At 37.6% G+C, this 19,045-nt stretch overlaps 1 protein-coding gene across 31 annotated transcripts in view; it reads left to right on the top strand.

The window, feature by feature from the left end:
- Positions 1 to 8,860, top strand: part of LIG6 (DNA LIGASE 6) — a 46,743-nt gene extending 37,883 nt beyond the window's left edge. For 7 of the 31 annotated variants that reach the window (XR_016047421.1, XR_016047415.1, XR_016047420.1 and 4 more), the window contains 7 exons: positions 865 to 899; positions 1,019 to 1,080; positions 1,158 to 1,319; positions 1,481 to 1,569; positions 1,663 to 1,762; positions 7,716 to 7,833; positions 8,008 to 8,860. Coding sequence is in view for 15 of the 31 variants with exons in the window: in XM_088855633.1 (XP_088711759.1) it covers positions 865 to 899; positions 1,019 to 1,080; positions 1,158 to 1,319; positions 1,481 to 1,569; positions 1,663 to 1,762; positions 7,716 to 7,833; positions 8,008 to 8,198 (757 nt within the window). In the remaining 16 variants the exon portion in view is untranslated. Of the gene's footprint in view, positions 1 to 864; positions 900 to 1,018; positions 1,081 to 1,146; positions 1,320 to 1,480; positions 1,570 to 1,662; positions 1,818 to 7,715; positions 7,834 to 7,971 lie in introns of those variants that run through there. The other 24 variants (XR_016047417.1, XM_020667154.2, XM_088855632.1 and 21 more) reach the window with 8 other exon arrangements.
- The last annotated feature ends 10,185 nt before the right edge of the window (positions 8,861 to 19,045 follow it).

Raw genomic sequence — 19,045 nt, 5'->3', positions numbered from 1 at the left:
TGACGGTTTGCTCACCATGGACGTGCTAGGTCTGTGGTGGTATTTAATCCTCACCGTCCGAAAAAATCGGATGGTGTAGAGCCTATGGGCGAAAACACTGTTCATTTTCGCTCATAGGCGTTGTGTAGTGGCTTACTATATATATATATATATATTTTTTAAGTTGTTCACATATTTTCTAAGACTATTTTCAAAATTTGGGGTCAAACAAATTCGATTTAGAGGGTGGTGACGAGGGTAGTGTACTTGGGGCATGGGCCAACCTAAGCATCCATGCTCGCATGTATTTTAGTAGATAGATAGATAGATAGAGTTTTCCAATGTAATTGTAGTACAATTATTCATTTGTAACATAAGTTCTAGGGACTGCTCCTTGAGAACGTTCTCAGGCACTCCTGAGGTAGGGAACCTCATCCATGGTTTGATCCTCTGGCCCCGCTACAGTTCTCTCTCCCAATAATTATGATCTTGTCTGTAGTTTTTCTTCTTTTTTTTGGGGGGTAGATCGGTGGGGAATTCAGGCCCCTACTGGTTTTAGAAACAGTGGTTTTCAGTCATACTGCAATTCAGACCAAGAAAGATAATTTTTAGAAAAAGAAGGGACATGAAAAACTTGAGAAAAATAGGTAGTAGGATTAGTTAAACCTGATTATTACCTCATTTCTGCTTGTGAACTGAATGATTCTCATTAATTTTCTGAACTATGAATGATATCTGAAAATAAGAGCAAATCAAACTTGATTATCTAGAGGTCAATGACGTGTGTATGAATGCTGAGAATTACATATATCAAAAGAGTTATTTTCTTGCATAATAGATAATGACATTAACATGAGTAATCTTATCTAAGTCATGCTTTCACAGGTTGTTGAATTATCCACTACGTCAAAGGAGACAGTGTATGTGCCTTTATTTTGTAAAGTTTGTTGTATCACTAACTTAAAGCTTAGTGTGTTCTCTACCCTTGAGATTTCTTCATATTAGGTAACTTGCTTTTGTCTATATATTTGAAATGTAGATGTGAAGGACTTGTTTCACAATGAAAATCGTGGTTACTTGGAGTTTGCAAAGGAGTTGACGGTAATCCTTTTGTATTAGTTCAGTTTATGATTACCCTCAATTGTGATTATTCATTCCTTACAACAGGTTGTTTGTAGGTGGAGGGAAATGAAGCATGCTTGAGCTCTCTGGCTACAGTGGTTAAGATGAACTCATTTCTCGAAGATGCATTTAACTCCTCTTGTGAAGGAATAATAGTGAAGTCTCTCGATGTTGATGCTGAGTATGCTGCCTCGAAGCGTACTGACACATGGTTAAAGGTTCTTTGATAATTCCGGTTTATTCTTTGGTTTTATTGATTAGATCTTTAGAAAAGGATTTTACTATGTTATCATTTTCCTATTTTTATCATGTACAAATCTTTTGGAATGATTGGCCTGAAATTTTACGAAAATCTGATGAGAGTAAGTTAACATTGTAGGTCAAACGAGACTATGTTGAGGGTTTAAACGACACTCTAGACTTAGTACCTATTGGGGCCTGGCATGGGAATGGAAGAAAAGCAGGATGGTAATAAGAGATGTGTATAACAACTGCTTCCTATAATTTTTTTCTATGAGAAAATTTTATCTTGAAGAAAATTACCTTGGTTTTGTATTTCAGGTTCAGCCCTTTCCTCATGGCATGCTATAACCCGGACACAGAAGAATTCCAAAGTGTGTGTCGTGTCATGTCTGGATTTTCAGATACTTTCTATATAGAGGTGAATATCCTGAAAATTTCATTAATATATAAAGTTTAACAGCTACCATTTCACAGAAGCTATTTGATGTACATGATTTCTGGCAGCGTGCCTTTGACAGTGCGTAACTTTTTGCTCATAGTTCATAATAGGGCGTATTCATATTCTATAGAAAGCACTTTCAAGCCCTATGATGTCTCAACCTGTTCTGTCAATTGCGGAAATTGATTTTGTCAGAATAGACCTCTAGAGACCCAAAATTGGCCAAGCGTAAACAGAAAAATTAAGGGTAGCTATTGTTTTGGTTGTTTTGGACTTGATTGTCTTTTCCTGCTTTCTTGCTTTTTGTTTATGCTTGTGATTTGAACTTTTTAATGGATGATCCACATTGTGCTTTGGCTAGGATTAAATTTATAAATAGGTTATGATGTAAGGGTGTGATTAGTTTTTGAGTTCTAATTCTATCCTTAAGGTTTCCTGGTCTATCCAGATGTGTGGCTATGGAGGTTAGCTTGTAAGCTCCCTTTACCATTTTGATCAGGTTTCTCTTGTTTTACTTTGCCTGATCGTTCCTCAGTCAACTGTTATCTGAGTGGGTCGACTCCCAAAGCACCTTGGATGCTTTGTAATTGTGCGCGATGACCACTAGAGGAGCTCGTGGAGGCCACGGCCATGGTGGTGGTTTTGGGCCTATGAAGGATGTCTTGTTGAAGTGATTTGAGGAAGTGGTGCAAGAGGTGTGCCAAACTCATTCCAAGCAGGGTTTGCTTGTCCGTGAGAGTGATGAATCGGAGTCTGGAAAAGATAACCCTTTCATAACCAGGGGAGGGTTGAAGCTCCACTTCTTAACTAGGGGAGGGACCCTGACCTGTCCCTCGAGGAGCATCTAGTACGATCCTTGGAAGTAGCAGATAAAGACATGTGGGTTGATGTACGTGAGTTTTCTGGTTGGCCACAAACAGAGGACTTCTTAAATTGGCTTGCTAACATAGAGATTTGAGTGGAAGGAGCTATCTGAGCAAAAGGAGGTGAAGTTTGTAGCCACCTAGATGGAGGGGTATGCCCTCATTGGTGGCAGCAATTGCAGGCAAGTAACTTGGAGAGAGGGAATGAGTAAATTTCGACCTGGAGGAAGATGAAATCATGTTTAAAAGCAAAGTTCGTCTTGGTCGATTACGCCCAAGGTCTATACCAGAGGTTCCATCATTTGAGCCAAGAGGAGAAGAGTGTGTAAGAATATATATATATATATATATATATACACACACACACACGAGTTTACCTGCTGACGAGCTGAGGCAAAATTTGCACAAATGATGATCAGGTTATAGCACTCTACTTCAGTGCCTTGAAACTCAAAAATTCAATATGAGCTAATTGTACATCGGGCGATCAATGTTGATGAAGCGTATCAATTACCTTAAAGGCTGTGGCGAACTTGAAGAGAACCACTACTGTTCTCTTCTCTGACCGAGGGTCCTTTGCCACGAAAGGGCGTAGTGCTAATCTAAGGGAGCTAGAGCTAGTTGACCCTCGTTTTTGGCCCGGGGATAGGGAAAACAAGAACCTGACCATGACCAAGCCTTCATAAGCTCGAGATCAGAGCATTAGGTTTTTTCAATGTGGTCTTTCGAGTGCCCCAAGAGGCAACCCACCACACGCCTTATTTTGGCGGACGAGGATTATGGGGGTATATTGAAATGGATCCCCTCTATGATGAGGGACCTAGTAATGAACGAGAAGGAGGTGCAACAGAGCTGTATATGAATGAGGGGAGTTGCACATAATTAGGCTACTATGGTCGGCCCCGAAGATAGTCGAAGAGCCTTAGTTACGAACAAATATCTTTTGCATCAGATGCACCTCTCATGGTAAAGTCTGCACCATCATCATCGATTGTGGGAGTTGCGGCAATGGTGTCGTAGGAGATGGTGGACAGGCTCATGTTGAAGTGTGGACAACACTCTCTGCCCTGCAAGATCTCTTGGTTTAAATGAGGCAACGAAACCCTTGTTAACCACTTTATTTGGTTAATTTTACTCTTGGGAAATCTTACGAGTTAGTTTGGTGTACCGTGCTTCTTGTGGATGCATGCCACATTTTGTTGGGTTGCCCATGCCATTATGACCGCTTTTCCATACACAATGGGAGACGCAACACATATACCTTTTGGAAAAATGATGTTAAAATTACCCTGTAACGCTTGAAAGAGGATGCCCAACCTGAACCTAAGAAGGGGGAAAGTGAGGTCCTACTCCATGAATCAACGTTTGGGTGAGGACTGGAGCAGGGAATCGTGTATGCCTTATGAGGACCCTGTAATCCTTGAAAGAGGATATCCAATCTGACCCTAAGAAGGGGGAAAGTGAGGTCGTACTCTATGAATCAATTTTTGGGTGAGTACTGAGAGCAGGGGATCATGTATAAGCAAAAGAACCTTTTTCCTCCAACTACTATCCTCACTGTGTAGGGCCATTGGTCTGTGAGTTTAAGGATGTTATGCCAGAGGAGTCGCCTAGTGCTTTGCCTCCTATGAGGGAGGTGCCAGTTGTCCAAACCAGCCCCACAATTGCAAGAGCCTATAAGGGCATGAGGAATTGCTTGGCAAGTCTTCGAGTTACTGGATATGGGGCTGATTAGGTAGAGCACAAGCCCTTACACTGTTTCTGCCTTGCTAATACCCAAGAAGGATGGATCGTGGCGGATGTTTCTGGACGACAAGGCAACCAACAAGATAAGTATGAAATACCGCTTCCCAATCCAACAACTTGATGACATACTTGATATAGTAGCAGGCTTAAGGGTCGTCAAGATCGACTTGAGGAGCAGGTATCACCAAATTCAAATTGGCCTGGTGATGAATGGAAGACCACATCCAAGACTTGGGAAGGGTTGTATGAGTGGCTCATCATGCCATTTGGATTGTCCAATGCCCCAAGCACCTTCATGTGGGTGATGTAACAAGTATTTTGGCCATTTATTAGGAATTTGTTGTTGTGTATTTTGATGATGTTCTTGTTTACTGCTCCATTGTAAAGAGCACTTCAGCCATTTGAGGCAAGTTTTTGAGGTTTTGCGCCCGGAGAAACTGTTTGTAAATATGAAGAAGTGCTCCTTTATAGCTTGATATACTAGGGATTTGTGGTGTCAGCAAAAGGGGTATGGTTGGACCAAGCCAAGTTGCAAGCTATTGAAGAATGCTAGATGCCAAAAGCCACAGGGAAGTAAGAAGCTTCCATGGCCTCACTACCTTTTACAGGAGATTATCAAGAATATTATAACTGTTATCGCTCGTAGGAGCAACTGTACAAAGAAAGACGCCTTTCACTGGCCTGAGGCTGCCGAGAGAAGATGACTAATTCTCCTGTGCTAGCATTACCACCTTTTGAGAGGTCTTTCATGCAACTGTGATGCCTCCCTTGTGGAAAATGGGGTTGTCCTTTACCAAGAAGGCAAACCAATAGCTTTCTACAGTGAGAAATTAAATGAGACCAAGGCTTAATGTTTTCCAACTAAGATGTTGGGTTCTATGCCATTGTTTGCAAGCTCAGCGTCACCGGTGGCACTGTCTCATACAATGAGACTTCATTCTGTTCTCAGATCATGAGGCATTTCTTACTTACAAGGATTCACCTTTGTTATTCGACACAAGGTTTGCAGCTAAAACATTGTGGCCTATCCTTTGAGCCGAATAACCTAATTTGGAGCTTGGAGCCCTTGCAGCTTCAGTGGTTTGATTCGGTATCCTGCCACAGCTATATAACACTGACCCCTATTTCTGTAAAATTGTTAATCAATGTGTGCAAGAGGGAAGCAAGGTTCCTACCTCTGACGTCATATTGAGGTGCAGAGGTAAGTCTTATTGACCTAGACTCAAACAAGATTTTCAACAGTTAGTGGAGAGGTATAAAACTTGCCAGTTTGGTCAAAGGCCTGTCTCAAAACACAAGCTTATAAGAAAACTCTGCCCGTCTCTTCCAACCCTTGGACAAACATTAGCATAGATTTTGTGGTGGGACTCCCTTGCGCTGCTAGAAGTTGGGATTCTATCTTTGCCATGGTGCATCGGTTTTTGATGATGGGACGCTTCATCCCATGCAAGAAAACCCTCGACTCAATCTGTACAGTTGATCTATTCCTCAAGGATGTGTTTTGCCTCCATGAAGTCCCCAAAACTATCATCTCAGACGGGGATCAGTGGTTCATGATTCACTTTGGGTGCACTCTTTGGAGGAAGCTGGGAATCCAACTTCAGTACAACAGTGCCTACCACCTGCAAACAAATGGTCAAACTGAATTGGTGAACTGAAACCTGGGCACTCTCATTTGGAGTCGAATCGGGACAAGTCCGGCTAGTGGGATCAGGCCCTATCCCAGGCAGATTTCTCCTACAACAGTACTGTCAATAGGTCGATTGAAAGATCCCTTTTTGAGGTCATATATAGTCAGCAGCCAAGCATAGTGCTCGATGTGGTTCCCCTTCCGGAGAAAGAACGAGCTAATTATGATGCAGAGGCTCTAGCCGAGCACCTTCAAGACATCCATAAGGTGTGAGAGAAGCTACAGGCGAACTATGCTAACTATAAGGATGACGCTAACCAAGAGAATGAGCATAATGAAGGATAGCCAGTGATGGTGTACCTGCATTAAGAGTGCTTTCCAGTTTGCCCTATCATAAGCTGAAATACGAGAAGATCATGTCAAGTCCTACAAAGAATAGGCAGCAATGCCTACAAAATTGAGCTTCCCGATGTAGCATATCCCTCATCAATGCTGTTGACCTCTACGAGTATAATGGAGCTCAAGTGAGCATAGGTGAATCCAAGTGGGAAGCCCAGCTGCCTAACTTATTCATGGGGTTTTGGATATTCGGACCATCACTGGTGTGGTTCCTATGATCAATACCTTGTCCATTGGAGGTGTAAACCAGAGTCAGAGTTTTCATGGATCTCAGATGAGGACCTAAAACGGACTGATGAGGAAGCATGGAGGTTCATGGCTAAGCAGGACTCGAGGGTGAGTCCTCCCTAACTAGGGGCGATTTATGTCTGCGGTTTTTGTGCAACATTCCTTTTGACATTGTATAACTTTTCACCCATAGCTCAAAATATGGCGAATTGGTACTCCATGGAAAGCCCTTTTAGAGCCCTATACCTGATTTGCCTATTGCACAAACCGATTTTGTCAAAAAACCTATTGCAGAAACCAATTTTGTCAAAACAGTCCTCTAGAGGTTTGAAAATTGCCTTCAAAGTGCGAACCACGAATGAGGGGTGGATTCATCTTTTGAGCATTTTGGACTACATTGTCTTTTCCCTCTTTCCTGTTGTTTATTTGCATCTGTGCTTTATAGTTTGTAATGGATGGTCCAGATTGTGTTTTGGCAAGGGTTAAGGATATAAATAGGTTACGATACGGTTGAGATTGGTTTTTGAGTTCTCTTTAAGGTTTCGCAGTTTATCCAGAGGTGCGGCTATGGAGTTTGACTTGTAAGCTACATTTACTAGTTCGATCCATTTGCAGGTTTTTCTTGTTTTTCTTTGTTTGATCCTTTAGGCATATTTCAGGTTTTTTTAGTTAGTGCGAATTACAAACTGGGAGTTACTTTGTAAATTATGTTTGTCTCAGCTCCCATCACGTATCTATTGTACGATGAAAAATGACATGCCAACAATACCGCCTCAGATAGAAATATTCCAGAGATGGATTTTGGAGGTTAAGAAAGTTAATTTTTTTTACTTGTGAGAACATTGTGAGTTTTTGTGAGGAGCAAGGGGTTGCCCTGTTTCTCCTTTACAAACCTTGTAGTGTCAAGTGAGTCCATGAGCAAACCTGTGCCACCTAAAGTTTGATTTTTCCCCTGATTTTATGGTTTTTATGTTTTAAACAAGCTTTTCAATCGAGGAATTAGTCATCCATGTTCTTAGGAAGTCATTTAAGTAGGTTGTATAGTTAATTTTTATATTTTTTGTAGATGGAGGAGTTCTTCTCCGGGGATAAGATTCTAGGCAGGAAACCAGCATACTACCAGACGGCTGACAAGCCTGACTTTTGGTTTTCTACAGAACTTGTGTGGGAAATAAGAGGTGCAGGTAAAATATATTATTTAATATGAAACCCTTCAGCACCTATCCAAAAAGAAAGGAAAGAAAAAAAAAATCAAGAATTGGATGTTGTTTTTCCAGTTCTTGACCTTTGAATCAGGTTTTTCTTGTGTATTGTTTTTGCAGACTTACTGACTTTAAATGAAATAACATGCATGGCAGACCTTACGATATCTCCAGTTCACCAGGCAGCATTTGGTTTGGTGCATCCCTCACGGGGCATTTCGATACGATTTCCAAGATTCATACGTACAGTGACCGATAGGAAACCAGAGGATTGCACCACTGCTATGGATATTGCTGATATGTTCAACAGGCAGACAAGAAAGCTGGATGTCGACATTGACGAGTGAGACAGCAAGTTTTATGTTGAAAATTTCGATACGAGAAGGATTGAGTGGTATTTTGTTCCCTTTCTGTGTTTATCTTGAATGGGTTGTTGAACACCCAGGTGGACTAGACTGAGCTTTTGGGTTCAGCTCCATTACAGTTGAAGAAGGCCTTGGTGCATGATCTCAGTCGTAAGTAACAACTCATTAGAATTAGCCATCAAAGCTTCCTTTCGAAGCTTGTTCTCGGAAGAGAGCATTTTTTAGGGGCTCTGCTTGGCTCAATTTTTGACATTACCATAAGCAGCCTTTTTAGGTAGTCTTTGGGTCGCTAAGCTGGGATTTGTACCTAGGTCGAGTGCTGGAACCCTATACACGAACCTCAAGCTAAGAGGTTGAACCTTGGGTTCAGCTCTTGTGAGGACAAGCCTCATGGTTTGGAAGAAGCAACGGTTTGTGGAGGGAGTTTGTTTCGAGAGCATACACTGGTGTTTGAATCAGCTCGTGCTTCATAGCGGGCAGTAAGCTTTTGGGAATGACAAGACTATTTTGTGGATATGTATATATTTGATATTGGCAGATGGGTTTTTTGTTGTGGTTCTTTCGTAGCCTTTATTTGTGTGCCCCATGCATGTACTAATTTCCAATGCATGGCATTAAACAATAAAGTGATGGAATCCATAAAATATAGAATGGACTGGACTAGTGGTCTAACCAATAAGACTGTTGAGCAGACACCAAATCTAAAAAAACTGGTTTTAAAAAAGCATGCAACTCTGCAGAAACCTCATCATCGTGGCTCATTAGGATCTACAAATTCAACAAATTGTAGCATGCATTCACACGTCTTTTTGATGGAAGTTTATAAAATTGGCATGTTGATGTTTATGTTGGCTCTTATCATTATTATCATCCTCATTCTCGGATCCTTGTCCCAACTAATGAATGCAAATAATAACAGGGATTGTCTACAAAGAGACTGTTTATCTTTTGTATTTGGAGGTCACAATCATTCATGTACCTTATATTTCAAAATGGGTTACTGTAAAACCGTCATTGAATATACACAAGCTTTTAAAAAGAAAAATTTCGGATTTCGTGACTCGTCGCAAGCCATTCAATTTGACATCTAATGAGACCTCTATGAACAAAAGATAAATGGTATTTTTGTAGACAATCCTATAATAACAAAAGGGGACATGCTGAGGAAGTTGTGATGTGATAATTCTGCATTAGAGTCTTGCCTTACATCCATTGAAGAGTCCAATATTTAATTTGAAAAGCAGGGCCAACAAACATTAATCCCTTTTGGATATACCTAGAAAGAAATAGCTTGATCTGCTTTACAAGCTGCAAACATATAAAAACCAAAACCTTTCTTCCACTTAGTTTCAATTAACGACCTTCCTTAATAGAAACTGTTTTGACTGTCTCATCTGAACGTCGCTTGGTATGCAAGAAGGTGATAATGCCGAGTAGTTTTAATGCAGCGTATCCCTTTTCCTTTGGATACATTGATATATTGCTCTAAATTGTGCACATATATATGATTGTTGGATAATCATATATTGTAATCGTATATTGGGACTTTAAATTTAAGGTTTTTTGGGTCCTTGAAAGTTAATTTCCAGGATATTCTTTTGTGGAAAGGAGGCATCTCTAATTATTTTCAATGATTGACGACCACATCGGGAGGAAAATCTTCCAATCATCCCCATTTTTACGTCATTTTTTAGAGTACATCTTTCAACTCATTATAGGTTAAAAATTTATTTTCCGAAGATGAATCTTCTTCTTACCCCATCATGCCTTCCTACAAACATATGCCTTCTTTTTCTCTGGTGAACCGTCGATCATCTTTCTCTCCATGGAATTTTCAAGTAAATTATTTTCGAGGGAGCTATATGGGCCCTCAATATAAAATAGTTGTTCTATCTTTCAAAATTACCCTTCTTAGACACTCTATTGTGATCTGGAGGTAATATAGCTTCAAGAGGACTGATGAGGCAACTTGCTACTAACAACTTGCAGCAATTACCCTCATATGGATGTTGCCCTTTTTGCGATATAAATGAACCCCGCCTATGCTTTAATGAGATTATAAATATTCATGATCAAGTTGGATCGTTTTCTGAATTCAACTACTTGGGAATCTCAATTTCCTTTGGCAAACGTGAATGCTAAAGGAAAATTCCCCTCAGACGACTGCAATTTTATTGCAAACTGATTTTGTCTTAGGCCTTTTAGAATGGAGGTGGCATGGTTGGAAGTGAGAAAGGCTGTAGATCTTATCAAAGATGTTTGGTGTACAACTGTAGTGTTGGGGTGGGCTGGGTATAGAGTTTTTTAAGTGATGATCTTAAAACAAAACCTTTTACAATGGAGAAAGGACCACAAATTTAATATTACGCATCGAATAGAAGATACTACTGGTAGAGTTGGAGGTATTGATGATTCTATTGATGCTAAGGGTCATGTGTAGGCTGAGGTATTAGGTGAGCGAATTTGTTGCAAATGGAAGAGGTTTATTGGAAGCAGCGATCACATATGAAATGGTTGAAGGAAGGCGATATGAACATTAAGTTTTTTCATGCAATAGTGAATGTCAGAAGGAGACAAAATGATTTGTCGAGTATTAGATTTCAGGGAGTCAATGAGGAGGATTCGGAAGCTTGGGAAATCGAGTTTGTTAATCATTTTCAAAGGCCTTTTCCTCTGAAATTCCATTTCATATTAACTTGAATGGATCACCTTTTAAAATTTTACCTCGTGAAGTGGATTTGGATTTGGAAACAAAAGGGATTATAGAAGACTTTAAGAGTACAATGTTTATGTTGCCAGGTGACAAGGCTCTTGGACGACCTGATGGGTTCCAATTAGTTATCTTTCATCGGTTTTAGTCTTTATTGAAAGAGGATTTGCTTTTGATGGTCAATGAGTTCCTAGAGAGGGGTGTTCTGAATAGAGGGATAAATTTGACATTTATTGCTTTAGTCCTTAAGAAGCCTTCGATTTCGAGGATTAATGATATTCGTCCAATTAGTTTGCTGAATAGCCTCTACAAAATCATCTCAAATGTGTCGACTGAAAGACTAAAAAGGGTTCTACATTTGTTGGTCTCCAGAACTCAATCAACGTTCATAAGTGGGAGGGTGATTATGAATGGAGTCTTAATTGTTCAAAAATGTATCCACACTAAGATACAAAGTATTGAGCCAGATTCTCTTATCAAGCTAGGTATGGAGAAGACATATGATCAAGTAGAGTAGAAAGTGTTGGATGAGATTCTTAGGCATATGGGATTTGGGTTTTTGTAGAGAAAGTGGATTGTTGCGTGTTTGAAGCTTCAAGCATATTGGACAAGGAGATCCTCTTTCTCTTTTTCTTTTCACTTTGGTGGGGGGAGCTTTTTGGCTCATGGTAAAAAATGTGGAAAATAGGAATTGGTTTTGTGGTTTCCAGGTCAATTCGGAAGCCCAACATATATCTCAGTTATAGTATGTTGATGACGCCGTCATTTTTTGTGGGGTTCAGTTGAATCAAATTATATACATCATGAGGTTTTTGAGGTGTTGTGAAGTAGCTTTCGATCTGATAGTAAAACTTGGGAAGACTTCAACTATCGGGGTGGGTTGTGATGCCACCTTGGTTACTCGATTGGCCGGGGTTATGAATTACAAATTTGAGTCTTTCCCATTTACGTATCTGGGTATGCTTATTTTCAGATTCTAGATTGCCAAGGGAGATGTGGGACCCTGTTATTAAGCAAGCACATGTGAAGCTTGATTTGTGGAAGGCTATGAATCTATCTTTGGGGTCTAGAATTTTACCTGTTTATTAGATGTTTTTATTGGTAATGCCTTCTGTCATTACTAAGAAGATTGAGCAGTTAATGCAGAATTTTTTATAAGGGTCAGCTGGCAACATTAGAAAGTTTCACTTTGTAAGTTGGCATAGGGTGTGTACACCTAAAAGGGAGGGTGGCTTGGGCATTTGTAAGCTTAAGATTGTTAACCAAGCACTTATAGCTAAATGGTGGTGGCATGCATTAGAACCGAAGGATCATTTATGGAAGAAATTTTAGGCTGCAAAATATGGAATTGTTCCACTTAATAATTTTATTTACAATGGCAGAGGTGGGTCGCGATAGTCACATGTGTGGAAGTCGATTAGCTTTATGTTGTCTTTTGCGATAAGGCACATGAGGTGGTCTATGGAGAAAGGTGTGGAAGTCGATTAGCTTTATATTGTCTTTTGCGATAAGGCACATGAGGTGGTCTATGGGGAAAGGCGAGGAAATATTGTTTTGGCATCAAAAGTGGGCTTCAGCTATAGCATTCAAATTTGTATATCCAAACCTATTTCAAAGATGTTCAAAACCCTTTGGCTAAGGTTAGTGATATTGGTGAGTCTAATGGAGGAGAAGTTGTGGGTATCCAAACATCAATTGTGGGTATAATAGGATTCTGCATGTGGTTTATGACCAACTAACTGATTTACTTAAGATGCTTGTTGATGTGCATCTTTCTAATGTGCCAACTGATGAGGCTATTTGGGAGTTTGAAGCCGATCGTGTTTATTCGGTAAGATCTGTGTACTCTCTACTTTTTAATTAACAGATTAGGTGGAAGCACACAGAATTACAAGAGATCTGGAAATAGAAGATATCTTTTAAAGTCCAAGGATTTATTTAGGTTATGATTCAAGGTAAGGCACTCACCATTGATAATCTTAGAAAAAGAAAGAAGGTGTTAGTAAATGTCGGTTTTTTTGCAAGAATGATGATTTTTTTTTTTTTTTCTTTTCATGCTCAGTTGCCTTTCTCATTTGGCAATGGGCGATAAATAAAATTGGAGTGAATATGGTTATGCTAGGTTCATTGATCAATGTGTTGTATCATCTTAAATTAGTTGGTTTCTCAAAATTGAGAGGGATTATATAGGATATTTTCATAGGAGCAATTATTTGGGAGCTATGGCTTGACATGAATAGAAGAATTTTTGATGGAGTTTCTTTGGAGATTCAAGGGCTTCAAAATAAAATTATGCATACTCTTTGGAGTTGGTTCAGTATTACTAAAGAAGAGTATGAAGCTTTGAAGGTGGATATTTTCCTCAATTTGGTAAATATTGTATCTTATAAGACTTTAAAGGTGAGATCAAAATCCAGGTGGCAGCCTCCTCTTGGGGGGTGTAAAACTTAATTTTGATGGATCCTCTTATGGTAACAGGGAATGCAAGAGTGAAAGGGGGGGAGGGGGGGTGTTGGGGCCAGGGTGTGGGGTATATAGGGAGGGATTCTAATTATTCGATTGTTTTTTGCTATGCTGAGCCATAATTTTACAAAGAAAGGGGTTCTTTTGGACTCCCTGATTGTTGCTTTTATTCTTTTATGAGTTGTGCATTGTTGTGTTTTACCATTGAATAAAAAGTAAGCACTCGTTGTCAAAAAAAAAAGAAAGAAATGGACCCCAGCTACATTCGTACCTAAGTGGGTGGCATGCAAGTTGTGATGCCCACTGTTTATGGCACTAATAAACCATGGGCAAAGATATTTTTTTTGGCCAATTTGTATTGATACCTCATATTGCAAATTATGGTATGCCAAAAGTATTCAATATTACTTCATTTTGAATGTGGTATTTTTTTTTTTTTTTGATAGTGTGAGGAAATAGCTCATATTCTTTAATGGCGAAAGATCTACTCCCGCGGGAGCATACACTATCTATTTTTATCTCATGTGAAACCCAATTTAGGAGTTATTTTAGGGTACCAATGGTCGGCCCTGGTTTCAATGTCTTGGGCTATAGAACCCTTTCTTAAAACCATAGTGCTTTTTCTTTTAGAGAGAGAGAGAGCAGAAAAGGGTGTGTTGCACCCCCTAGAGTTCGTGTGCGTGTACATGTGCATGTGCGCATGAGGGTGACCTTGATGCCCACTAAGATAAGGGTTGGGCGGTGCGGTGTGTGTAGTTAGAATCAACAAAACAAAATTTTAAGGTCCATAAGAGAAAATGAGTACTAGTGCACCGCAAAAGTGAACATTGTTTTCGCCTATGGGCTCATGGCAATCCAATTTTTTGGCAGAGAAAAATCTACCACCACAGACATACTATGTTTGTTATGGTCGATTTTTCATATGAAACCACAACTGCACTACGAGAGCCATTGTAGGGCGACATCACAATATATATATATTCATATGAAACCACAACTGCACTATGAGAGCCATTGTAGGGCGAAATCACAATATATATATATATAGAAAACCTAAAAAACGTGTATAGGCAAAATGCTACAATGTTTCTCCAGCCACATTCTTGTTATGACCGTGGTGGTTTATTGAACGGATCCGCAACGGACGACGCATTGTCTATTGTGGTTCCGCGTGAATTTTTTACCGCTACAGACCTAGTATGTCCGTAACGGTACTGCTATAGACATGCTAGATTCGTGGCGATCAAAAGACGCTTGCTGCTCAAGTTTTTTGGACGGTGATGAGACTATTGACAAAAACACTATTCATTTTCGCCCATAGGTGTTGCATAGATGTTATATATATATATATATCACTAGCAAGACAGGTGGCCGACCAGAAACATCTACTAGAGCCACTTACCAACTTTTACGTGAAAACACTGTGGAGGACCTATGGACTTAATAAAATTTAAAGTCCACCGACACCTTTTGCATACTTGATAAGATTTAAAGTCCATCGACACCTTTGATGGACTTAAAACTTTTTGAAATCCGAAATCTATAAAGGGGACGGGGCGCTTCTCATCTGGATAGCTCGAAGTTTACCCTTTTATGTTTTCCTTGTTTCTCTGAGTTCTCTATCTCTTTCTATTTGTAAAATACTTTCGTGGTCTCTCACCAGCTGTCGCCTACAGTCATTCTTTTACAATCCACTCTTCTCTACAACTGTTACGCAATTATAATATATAGAACGTTTGTATAATAGCGCATTTGTTTAACTTATTATTAATGCTTCTGGGGTTTTATATAGGCTTGTGCTTATCTTGAGGCCGTGCGTACATAGTCATGTGCTTCAAATGTTTATTATATGATATTTGGATATTCCATTTTAAGAAGCATCTGATGAGGAACCCATAATAGGTAGTATTAAAGATGAAAACTTTGATAGTTTCTAGTATAGATGAAGAATCCTCTGAAATAGAGGAAGAAAATGAGGATAGAATGAATTGTGATTGTAACGACTATAAAGCAGTAAGATATATATATATATATATATACATATATATATATATATATATATATATATATATATATATATATATATATATATATATATATATATATATATGTATGTGGGAAAAGATCCTGTTAGCCCAATGGCGTACTACTACAGTAAACGCCAACGGTCCAGATTGAATCTGGGCCGATCTGACGATCCTAAATGTCTGGTAGTATTTTAATTTTAATTTTTTAAAAAAATCGGAATGATCGAAAATTTGGAGCGTGTGTACATAAAAAATATGTGGATCTTCAAAAAATATAAAAAAATATTTTACATTAAAAAAATTGACCAAAATACCCCTATAAATTTCGGCGGTATTTTGGTCAATTATTTTTGTAGATTTATTTTTTTATATTTTTATTAGGTGTGCCTTGATGAGAAGAACATACACTTAAAATTTCAAGTGATTTGGATTTATAGAAAAAAATTAAAATTAAAACACAAAAAAGATGTTGTGATCGTCAGATCGGCCCAAATTCATTCTAAGCCATTAACGTTTACTGTAACGGTCAGTTAGATGGCATACTGAATCCCTCCCTATATATATATATATATATATATATATATATATATATATATATATATATATATAGAAAAAAAGATGGGATTAGCCCACTCGCTCATCCCATGCAAGTGTGCCTAACGTCATGGATTAAATGGGATAAGATTGGATGGCCAAATAAATATGCCTGACATGTAGCATTTAATGGGAAGCCTGACGCCATCTTTTTCTCTCTCTCATCGATTTAATTTGCTAATTCCCATCTTTTTTTCTCTCTTCTCAATTTCATTTTTCTACCCTTTCTCTCAACGTTTTGGTTTCCCATCTTTTCTCTCTCCTCGATTGTTTGTCCACTCTCTCTCAACGTTTTGGTTCCCCATCTTTTTCTCTCTCCTCGATTGTTTTTCCACCCTCTCTCTCAACGTTTTGGTTCGATTTTTTTTTCTCTCTTAATTCAATCCTAAATTTAGGTGTACGTTCCATTTAATACGAATTTTCCTCTCTCTCTTAATTCAATCCTAAATTTAGGTGTACCTTCCATTTAATACGAATTCATTCAAAGTGAGTCAATCCCACCACAGATTATTCTCAAATAGAAGCTATGCAGATGCATACAAGTTCGAGATACCAAATTCATATAAGTTCAAGATACTAGACTCAAAAAAAGAGCCAAAAGAATAAGTTTATAGATTCCAAGAACCAAAAAACATAAAAATAAATAAAAAGATACACCCATTATATTAACAAAGTAGTACATTGTAGCATTGTTTCATAAGTAATAACAACATTCATACTAAGGCAAGAACTGAAAAAATATCAAAATAAAGTAACACTTAAAATCCTTATCATGGGAATGTCAGAAGCTGAATAACTACAGGGACTAACAAGTAAAACAACTCTTGAGACATCAGATAGGTCACCAAGAACAATAGAAACTTAAATATTGGAGATACTTCAATAATGAAAAACACTACGCAACGCCTATAGGTGAAAATGAACAGTGATTTTGTTTACCCCCTATCATCGTCCAAATTTCATCGTACGGTCACAATTGTCAGGTAGTATTTTATTTTTTATTTTTTTTCTACATATCAAAATGACGTAAAATTTAGATCGTGTATTCATAAAAAATAGAAGAATCTTTGAAAAATATAAAAACAATATTTTAGAGGAAAAATATTGACCAAAATACTCCCAAAGAGTTTTAGGGGTATTTTGGTCAATTTTGTTTTATGGATAATTTTTTTTATATTTTTATTAGATGCGCCTCAGTAAGATGTACATACACTCCAAATTTTAGGCCATGCTAATTTGTAAAAAAAAATTAAAAATAAAATACTACCAGACAATCGTGACCACACGATAAAATTTGGACGGTGATGAGGGTAGGCGAAAGTACTATTCATTTTCACCTATTGACAATAGGAAAACTTTTCTTATATATATATATATATAAGCTTTTTTAGAATTAACAATCCCTCAAAATACAAAAGTTCAAGTTAGAAGGGGTTGTGAGGGGTATATTTATTAAAAAATCATTATTTTTTTATTAAAAAATTATTTAAATGGGTAACTTTACCATTAAGCAATGACAACTTTAAAATTTTCACAAAAGTACAATGACATTTAAGAAGTTAGTGTCTTGAAATTTTATTTGTAGAGAGCCCCTGTCCTTTAGTTAAAATTTCCATTTTACCCTTTTATGAAGATGATAAAAATACCTTTTGTCTTGAGTAATTTTTACAAATTTGTCCCACAAAAGTAACTTTTTTTAAAAAATAGAAAATAAATTTAATAAATCCACCCTTCCCAACTCTCTATATCTTGAACTTTTGTAATTTGAAGGGATGTGAAGTTTAGAATATATATATATATATATATAAAAGATTCTGTCAGCCCAGTGGCATACTGCTACAGGTGGCGTGAAGTTTAGAAAACATCTGATGAGGAACCCAAAATAGTTAGCATTAAAGATGAAACTTTGATAGTTTCTAACATAGATGAAGAATCCTATGAAATAGAGGAAGAAAATGAGGATAGAATGAATTGTGATTGTAATGACTATAAAGCCACAAGATACATATATATATATATATATATATATATATATATATATATGGGAAAAGATCATGTTAGCCCAATGGCGTACTGCTACAGTAAACGCCAAAGGCCCAGATTGAATCTGGGTCGATCTGACGAACCTGGATAGTTGGTAGTGTTTGAATTTTAATTTTTTTTTCTACAAATTGGAATGATATGAAATTTGGAGTGTGTGTACATAAAAATTAGGTGAATCTTCAAAAAATATATAAAAAAATATTTTATATGAAAAATTAACCAAAATACCCCTGTAAAGTTTCGGGGGTATTTTGATCATTTTGTTTTGCAGATTATTTTTTTTATATTTTTATTAGGTGCTCCATGATGAAACGAACATATAACTAAAAGTTCAAGTATTTGAATTTATAAAAAAAAAAAATTTAAATTCAAACACGAAAAGATATCGTGACCGTCAGATCGGCCCAGATTCAATCTGGGCCATTGTCGTTTATTGTAGTGGTCAGCTAGTGGGGCATATTGAATCTACTCCCCTCTATATATATATATATATATATATATATATATATAAATGACACTATGAGACCCTCCCATACCCATGTGAGTAGGACCCCAAAGGATTTATTAAATTTTGACATAGACATCTCGAAGAGTGTGAGATTTGGGTGAATGGGTTTTCTAGAGATCCGTGTCAAAATTTAATGGTGATCCTTTGAGGTCCTACTCATATGGGTGGAGGAAGGTTCTATAGGATCATTACTCATATATATATATATATATATATATATATATATATATATATATATATATATATATATATATGTCAAAATTTAATGGTGATTCTTTAGGGTCCTACTCACATAGGTAGGGGTTGGTCCTATAGGATCATTATTCATCGAGTGGTTCAAAATACATATCACTATTTTAAATTATATATATATATATAGGCACACATGCACTTTTTTTAATAAGTCATGTCCTAAATCTCCTATTAAGATAATTTGTACAAAAAAACAAAAAAAAATATTATTAAGCATGAAATTATAACTAAA

The sequence above is a fragment of the Amborella trichopoda genome, chromosome 13 (genome assembly GCF_054954075.1).
Source record: "Amborella trichopoda isolate Santa Cruz 75 chromosome 13, AtrichopodaSantaCruz75HAP2 v2.0, whole genome shotgun sequence".
In the NCBI taxonomy this organism is placed as follows: domain Eukaryota; kingdom Viridiplantae; phylum Streptophyta; class Magnoliopsida; order Amborellales; family Amborellaceae; genus Amborella; species Amborella trichopoda.
The sequence above is the reverse complement of the archived record's forward strand: the minus strand, read 5'-3'. Positions and strand labels throughout refer to the sequence as shown.